Below are 8,886 nucleotides of genomic sequence, written 5' to 3' on the forward strand. Positions count from 1 at the left end.
TTATGTGAACAATTCGCATACTGTGTTAATCCAATCATTGACACTGACACCACACATATGCAAATTAAGTTAACCCAGGGTTTAATAATGTAGTCTACAGTGGCGTTTTATGACTACCCAGGATTACCAAAGGGTTAGTTCACCCAAAAATAAAAATTCTGTCATTAATTTCGCACCCTCGTGCCGTTAATAAAACTGAGGCTAAACCACCGGAGTCATATGGATTATTTTTATGATGTCTATACCTTTCTGGAGCTTGAAAGTGGTGGTTGCGTAGCTGTCAATGGTGTTCTGAAGATGAATGAATGTCTTACGGGTTTGGAACAACATGAAAGTGAGTAATTGATGATAGAATTTTCATTTTTGGGTGAACTAAACCTTTAATTGTTAATCCCGGGTGTAAATCGTGAGTAGTAATGTGAAACTTGAAGCAAGATAACAGGATTCCATTTACCTGGGGTTTAGAATGAATGACCCAAGGTTAACTATTTCAAGTGTGAAAAGCCCTTTTTCACTTTTAATATATAGAAAACATTTTTGGTCATAATTAAAGTCAGTAAAGGTTAGATAATGAAATGAATAGGGCAAGTGTAGTCTCAAGCAGATTGGTGACACATTCAGACAGAGCCCGGCTCCTTCGGGTCGTGAACAGAGAGCGAGGGGGATGTGACGGAGGAGGGGAGAGCTGCGCAGATTGAAGGAGGATGGGGCAGGAACAGATTTGATAGCTGTCAGAGTCGTGGTGGAAGCTGACAGTCGGGACGGATGACTCCTGGCGGAGCGTCCACGAGAAAGTGGTTTAAGAACGCCCCTGGAGATGACGGAGCCCTCTCTAATGGGGCCTGCCAATCCGATTACTCTTTATTGTGAGTATGAAGCCTGGTGTGTAATTCAGTTTGAGGAGAACAGAGGGCCACCGTCAGCCTGGGAAAGTTCACACTCGGCAATGTGAAGACACATTTCAGGGACGGAGGAAATATTGCGGAGGATGTGTTGACTTCACCTGGCAGGCGGTGCACACTGAGTATGTGATGCTCACTACCTTTGAAATTTTTATGTTGAACTTTCTTCATTTATTCTAAATTATAATCAATATTTGAGTCAGATTCATTTAAAGATGCATGTGAATAAGAATCTGTTGTGATTGTTAACTAAAACTAAACTATTACAAATCTTTTTTAAATAAAGCTGAAATAAAATCAAATATAAATATTAGATGAAACGTCAACGAAAATTAAAATAAGTTGAAGTAAAATGACTAAAAGCAAAATAGAAACATAAAAAACAAATACAAATATTAATAATAGTATACAAATAATACAGATAAAATTGATATGAACAAGAAAAATCTTTTACTGATTACGTAAAGAAATCCATAAAGAGGTTATATAAATTATTTTATTTAAAATTAATTAGAAACACTTAAGCAAATACACAATAGCTAGCAGTCTTACTTCATGTTAGAACTATACAACAAGTCGCCAGTGTGCCCGTATGCAACTCAGTTTCTGGTTTTGCATATAAAGGTCCTCGTCAAACTGATCAGCCATGACCTAGTCTGTTGATTTGGCGGTAAACATCAAACTCTATGTAATCGTGCCACATCCATATTCATATCCTGGTCACACAGATCAGGGTCATGATGAGGTGGGAAATTAGGTTGTAGTCGTAGTAGTCCATCTCTCATTTTATCCCTTTTGCATTGAGACTTTTCCTCACTGACTTCAAATAATTTGGATCTGGATAGCCCAAGCTGTGATAAAAGAAGAGAGAATGTTACTGAATCATATATAACCTCAACATTAAGGGTGAACAACACAAAATATGAGAGAGAGAAAAAAATCTTACATTTTTTTTATTTGATGTTATCCTAAGATGTCAATTAAATGCTTCACATAATGATTTCCTTATGGTTTTTAAATACAAAATCATGAATTTAACTTTTGAATATTTTTTTATTTATTTATTTTATTGAAATGTTTTTTAAATAAATATATTTTTGTATCTTTCTATGGTATTTGAATGTAATTAAATTAAATATATCATGTATTTATTATTTATATTATAATTGCTTAATTTTTCTAATGGCTCCTAATGACGAAATCATGAAATTAAAATTGGAATAAAAACAGTAGAACATTTTTTATACTATAAAAGAATATATTTATCAAATAAATAAAGGTTTTATCTTTCTATGGCATTTTAATTTAATTTAATTAAATATATAATCTATTTATTATTTATATTATTATGGTTTCATTTCTCGAATGGCTTCTAAAGACAAAATCATGAAATTAACTTTAGAATAACTAACAATAGCAAAAACACTTCAAACAATCAATGTTTTATCTTTCCATATGAATTTGAATTTAATTGAAAATATTTATTTTGAGGTTTAAAGGGGTGATGAATTGTGAAATCAACTTTCCCTTGAGCTTTTGATATATAAAAGGTCATAGTAATATAAGAAAATATCCTTTAAGTTTCAGAGCTGAAAACTTCCTTGTTAGTCAAAGAAAAGCTTTTATTGACACCAGGCCCAGCAAACGCTTGATCTCAGAATGTGCCCGGCTATGATGTCAGAGTGTTGTGAAGCACCGCCTCAACAGAAGAAGAACAACGCCTGATTCTGTAGCCCCGCCCACCGACTCGTGCCACTAACATGACACAGGCCTACATGGAGCTAAACCGGATAAAATTTCTAAACATACCACATAAGCTTCATTCGGATTCCAATATTATGAATGCATGGATGAACTTTATTTTTAATGAATACCCAGCTCACGTGGGTTTGTTCCTTCATTTCTGATCACAGATTAGTTTGTAAACAAGAGACTGGATTTGCAGACAGGATGAGATTACATGAATGAATGAAGCAACACACTAATGTGAGTAAAACATGTTTTTTATGTGATATTATTACATTGTTACAGATCATTTGATATAGATCTATTAATTGTGTACGTGTCTAACTAAACATACCTTAGCACGCGGTCAAAGGCTAGAGAATCCTTTATTTGTGGTTCTTGATGCGCGTTGTTCACTCTCTTGACTTGTTATTTGAAGGAAAAATACAATCGCGGAAGTTTTGATCATGCAGTCTGCGACGTACTGGCGCGCGCGCGTGTCTGTGCGAGTGATGCGCGGTTCGTGCTTATATCCACCGATCGGGCGGGCCAAGTAATACAAAAATTACATTACAATCAATCGCGGGTGGATGAGAGATAAATCATTTTGTTTGTTTGATAAAGATATTTTGCGAGCCCTGTGGGACGAAGTATTCCGGTTGCCGTTTTCCAACACGCTTCAAAACAATCCCTCACGGTGTACTCGCGGGGAGCCGAAGCTCATTAAATATGCAAATCTTATCCAATCCAAGTCTTCAGTGCGGCACGCCCATAAAATCAGAGCGTGCAGGAGAGAGCATGAATAGAAAGTTCATATTTAAAAAGAAATGTTGTTGTTGTTTGTTTGTTTAGTGAAGTGAAGTGAGAATATGTATAAATTAGAGGTCGACCGATAGTGGAATTTACTGATATCGATAACTAGGTTGGACCACACTTGACGATAACCGGTTAATCGACCGATAGTTTTTAAAATGGATACTGGATAAAAAAAACATAAGTAAAACAGTGCTGAACGTTATAACAAGAAATAAAAAAAACTGTACTGATCCATGAAAATGTTCTAAATTAAAAACATATAAATATGAATATTAAAATAATAAGTTCTAACAGAACAAATTCTTCAGAAAATAATTTAAACATTAAATTATTACAGGTCATATTTGTTTCTTTACCTATGACCTAGAAACATGCTTGTACATTTCAAAGGTAACACTATGCAAGTCCTATGAGCAATACAATTGTACCTTGATCATTCATGTTAGTTCATAGTGCATTATCCAATGTTAACAGATAAAAATAAAAATTCAAACTCAATTTAATGTTGAAATTAACATACTAACAATGAACAATACTTCCACAGCATTTATTAACCGTAGTTAATGTTACAAATGGAATCGAATTGTAGTGTTACCATTTTATACAAATACAACAGTTTGCTTTTTTAGAAGGCGATTATCTAATAAAAAACAAATGTGTTTCTGCTTTGTTTATGTTTCTGTCAGCAGCATGACGATGCAAATTTTATATATATATGCAACATTTAGGTCTGACTTGTGTTTTTATTACATTGTTTTGACTGCTTGAGGTACTGCTAATGTTAGCGTTCTCTCAGCCTCCTTGACAAACATACACACTGCTGTTCTTTACCTGTTAATGCAGCATCTAGTCAAGAAATGAATTGTTTTATAATGATTTGGCAACGAATACTGTAGTGTTCTGTATTCATACCATTTCGCTGTCGTGTTTTAAACGTGAATCTGATGTGTCAGCACTCTCCGTGCAGCGCCGCCTCACGTGTGAATGTAAACACAAGGCGTCAGTGAGTTTTTATTTGGCCTCTAGAGGCCGCTCTCGTGCTATATAATGGCAGCAGACCCTTCTCAGAGCTCTTGTCCTGTTTAATGACAGCGCACCCTTCTCAGCCGCTCCAGCAACGGACGCAACCCGGAAAAACTATCGGTGTGGATTTTTGCCGATTAACGATTGTTCCACCAATCAGCTATCGGTGCCAATTAATTGGGAAAACCGATGAATCGGTCGACCTCTAGTATAAATTAACTGTGGTGAACACTGACAATATTTGGGATTATTTTATAATTATTATATACCTTCCAGGTCCCCCGCTGTCCAGAGTCTTGAGGGGTATATCTGCAGGCGTCACGCAGTATTCACCGCTGAGATTGGCCGCCACAGTGAACAGCAGCTTGTGTTCGAAGGCCTGCTCTAGTAGCCGGAGGATCTTGACCCCTGGGGTGTTCTGAGGCAGGTAGGCCACAAATTCAGCGCCCTTGTAGCCATGTCCTGAGTGCGGATGCTTGTCCTACAAGGCGAGTTACTAAAGTTCATCACTTGCATACAAAAACAACTGATCTGATTTAAAAAGCAAACAAACTGATGAAAACTATATGAAAGTTCAAGCACAGCGCTTTATAAACACTTCAGGCATTAGTGTCTATCATAACAGGGGATTTCAGTAGTTATGAGCACACATCCGTCAGTGTCTGCATGTGCCCTGTGGAAGTGTTGGAGAAACAGGCCGGACAGGATTCCACAGAGCACAGAGACAGATAGCTGAGATGTTTTAGAGTTCTCAGTGATGCACTGAAAAGGTGCGTCAATTGGCTTTGATACTTAAACATTGTCAAAGAGAAACAGGAAAAAATAAACAGGAACACATCATAAACTCACCGACTGGATTCCATCATCAAAATGAAAGGTGATTTGAATGGTGTCGCTGTTAGGATGTCCCGGCAAACTCCGTCTTTCAATATTCCAAGATATCTGCCCTCCATCTGGCTGGCTTCCTTGTTTTATCTGATTATTCTTTTTGTGGTTGCTTGACCCTTGAGCTTCCGCTTGAACTGTCGTGAAATATAACAGACAGTATATGCACACTTAAGTGAAAATGCATGAATGGGGTTGAATTAGAATACAAATTTTCTCACCTAAATTGACTTTCATGAGCTACTTTTTAATCGTGTATGTATGATGTCAGGTGTCCTATCTGAGTAACCAGGTATTAGTAGTACTATATGAGCATGTTACATTAATGTTTCACATCTACAAAGGGTCTTAATTTTGAACAATATCTATTGTTTTATCATTTCAAACCTACAAAAATTAATTTTGTGAATTTATTACAGTATTTATATACAATAGTTAATAAAAATAAAACTGTTCATTGTTACTTCATGTTAGCTCAGGTCACACAGTAATATATTAGGTATTAGTAAATGTTACAATTAATATAAACTAAGATTAATGAGTGATTTTAAAGTATTGTCCATTGTTAGTTTAAATTAACTATGTGTAGTTATCTAATATTAACAAATGAAAACTTTTACACATGTTGTATTATCTAATGCAAACATTCTTCAAAGGGAAAAACACATCTAGGTATTTTTTCCGTAATATTTGTCTTTTTGTCATGAACCTACTGTAGTTTAGAAACTCACCTGTCTCAGTCAGCGGTGGAGGACCTTTGCCGTTCAGGTATCTGGTGCAATGCATCGTTTCCTTGCTCTGTGAAGCCCCCATGATCGGCTCAGAGTTAAATGAGCAATGATTTCATAGGTCTGCAGGTCATTGAAAACAATAAGCTATAAGAATAAGATATCACAGAGGTTTTGAATCAGTACAGTTTATATCGAATCATTTTAACATAGACAAATACAATCTTTTAGTGCACTTACCTGATACCTTTAAGATGCACACCAGCTTCTCTCTTTCTATAGGGTGAACTGCTCATCTACACTCTGACTGCGGGGTTGAATCTTTCTCATAGCTCACACAGATTGCACGGAAATAAAAGCATACATAAGGAAGTGAAGGTTGGTGCAGTTAGACCTGTTCTGGATGAGAACGGGAGGGGTTTTAAGGATTTCGGCAGACGAGCATGACGTGTTGTTCTAGTTTATTTGTTTGCATGAAGATTCAAAACGCTTCAACAAACTTTTAATGATTTGTGTGTGTGTGAAAATAATGATGAATATGCTTTATCAAAACTTCCCCTCCCTCTTGCAGCGACATCACTTCTCTTCTCTGATGATGTGGTTACCGGTGAGAGGGCGGAGCAAACTGTCACTCACATGAGATCGACCAATGTCAAACCACAACCATCCAATCAATTCCTGATGGACAAAATCAAGTCCCGCCCTCAGTTCTTGTTTGAGAAGCAGTTTCACTCTGATATACACTATATTGCCAAAAGTAATGGGACACCCCTCAAAATCATTGAATTCAGGTGTTCCAGTCCCTTCCATGGACGAGGACGAGCACGAGACCCAGCGCGGTGAATTACTTGAATCACTTGAATTACTTCTAAATGTTAAATGTTTTCTTTTAATATTAAGCTTAAATGTTGACAGTATGTATTAAAACTGTAAAATATGATCGAAAATAAAGGAATTATCTTGCGAGCCAGTGGTTGTGTCAAGAATTTTAATAAAGTTTGGAGGATATAAGTAAATCCATAAACATTAATTCATGTATGAAGTAAAAAAAAAAAAAAAAAAGCTAGTATTTTAGTAAAAATGAATCAAATATGCTGGGTAAAATCAACAACCCAATTTAACCCAACATCTGTTCTGTCCTATATTTATCCAGTCATTGGGTTTTGGGTTGTTTTTAACCCAGTGTTGTTTTAGAGTGTATGGAGTTGATTTTTGCATTCTCAATCTATCTATCTCAAACTATCTAATAAATCAAATCATTTTTACAATGCACTAGAGTAGTCTAACATCCCAACACAATGTTTGTCTCATGAGGATTCAGATGCCACATATTTGCTCATAAGTTTGTAGAGATCTGTTCCTTATTATACACTGAGGGGGGTTTCCAGCTCTATAAAGTATTATTTAATAAAGGAAGGATAGAACAGCATGTACTCTACTTCTCCAGGAGCGTGGAGAGAAATATCACTCAGACAGCACATGAAGCCGTGGATCCACTGCGGAGGCTCAGAGTGAGATGAGGGGAGATGAGACCAAAGACTCCAGGCTGAGAAGAGATTGAGAATTCTTGCTTTCAGCAGACAATAAATCCAGAGACGTGCGCAGAGAGGACTTACTGATCTGCAGACTGGACGGGAGTTTGGTTTCATTGTGGGGGTTTTTGTGTGTGAGGTAAAACAAGCAGAATTTTTATGACTCGTCTGTGTACATTCTGTCTTTTCTGCCTCTTGTTCACAAACGTGGGCACACACACAATTTCCCCTACTTTTTCTTTCCGCTCTCATATACATATTGATTACAAATGCTCAATTTAGCCATGCATTTTTTGAGGAGCATTATAGGGTCTTGATGACTTGATTAGAAGTGCAAGGAGCTAATCAACCAGATAATTCAAATACACACAGAGCACAGAGAAACCGCTGATTAATGATATTGATAATCACATGCATTTTCTAAGGAACTAGAGACTCGTATGTTATGCCCTCTTACAGGCCATCAATCTCCACCAGTTTTAAAGACTATATATATATTCAATTATAGGCTAAAATTAGCTGCATGGCTCCTCCATAACGTGGTGTCGTCTGTAAACTCTTTGCGTACCAAGGCAACAACTGATGCATTTGTATTACATTCCAAAAGTTTCAACAAGCTCTGTTATCAACCCCATGGAAAATGAAACCATATCCATACCGGCTGGGCTGGATTGGCATGGAATGGAACGTTTAAAGGGATAGTTCACCCACAAAATGAAAGTTCTGTCATTAATTATTCACCCTCATGTCGTTCCAAACCCATAAGACTTTCGCTCATCTTCGGAACACAAATCTTTTTTAATTAAATCAGAGTTTTCTGTCCCACAATTAGCACTTTTTGCCGCTTCTAAAAGTTCATAAAGAGATCATAAAACAAATCCATATGAATTGAGTGGTTTAGTCCAATTTTTCTGAAGAGACACGGTCTCTTTACATGATGAACAGATTGAATTTAGCCTTTTATTCACATATAAACATACATAAAATCTCACATCAGTTCACCAATCTCAGGCTTGATGTGCAAGAACCAATGAGGTTCATTCTCGTGTTACACAGCACATTTGAGCTTCAGCAGGAACCAATGAGGTTCATTCTCGTGTTACATATGACGTTTGAGCTTCAGCAAGAACCAATGAGGTTAATTCTCGTGTTACGCAGCACGTTTGAGCTTCTGCAAGAACCAATGAGGTTCATTCTCGTGTTACGCAGCACGTTTGAGCTTCAGCAAGAACCAATGAGATTCATTCTTGTGTTACACAGCACATTTGAGCTTCA

General features: G+C 36.7%; 1 protein-coding gene across 1 annotated transcript; it reads right to left on the reverse strand.

Annotated features, from left to right (window-relative positions):
* Nucleotides 1-365: 365 nt before the first annotated feature.
* Nucleotides 366-6,418, reverse strand: dtx3la (deltex E3 ubiquitin ligase 3L a). Its single transcript, XM_079805625.1, has 5 exons — nt 6,320-6,418; nt 6,083-6,226; nt 5,316-5,488; nt 4,736-4,947; nt 366-1,753 (listed from the first exon to the last, which is right to left on the reverse strand). Exons 2-5 carry the CDS (start codon nt 6,162-6,164, stop codon nt 1,684-1,686), a joined length of 537 nt encoding a protein of 178 aa, XP_079661751.1. The 5' UTR covers nt 6,165-6,226; nt 6,320-6,418; the 3' UTR covers nt 366-1,683.
* Between the last annotated feature and the right edge of the window lie 2,468 nt (nt 6,419-8,886).

Source organism: Gobio gobio, assembly GCF_949357685.1.
Source record: "Gobio gobio genome assembly, chromosome: 23".
NCBI lineage: Eukaryota > Metazoa > Chordata > Actinopteri > Cypriniformes > Gobionidae > Gobio > Gobio gobio.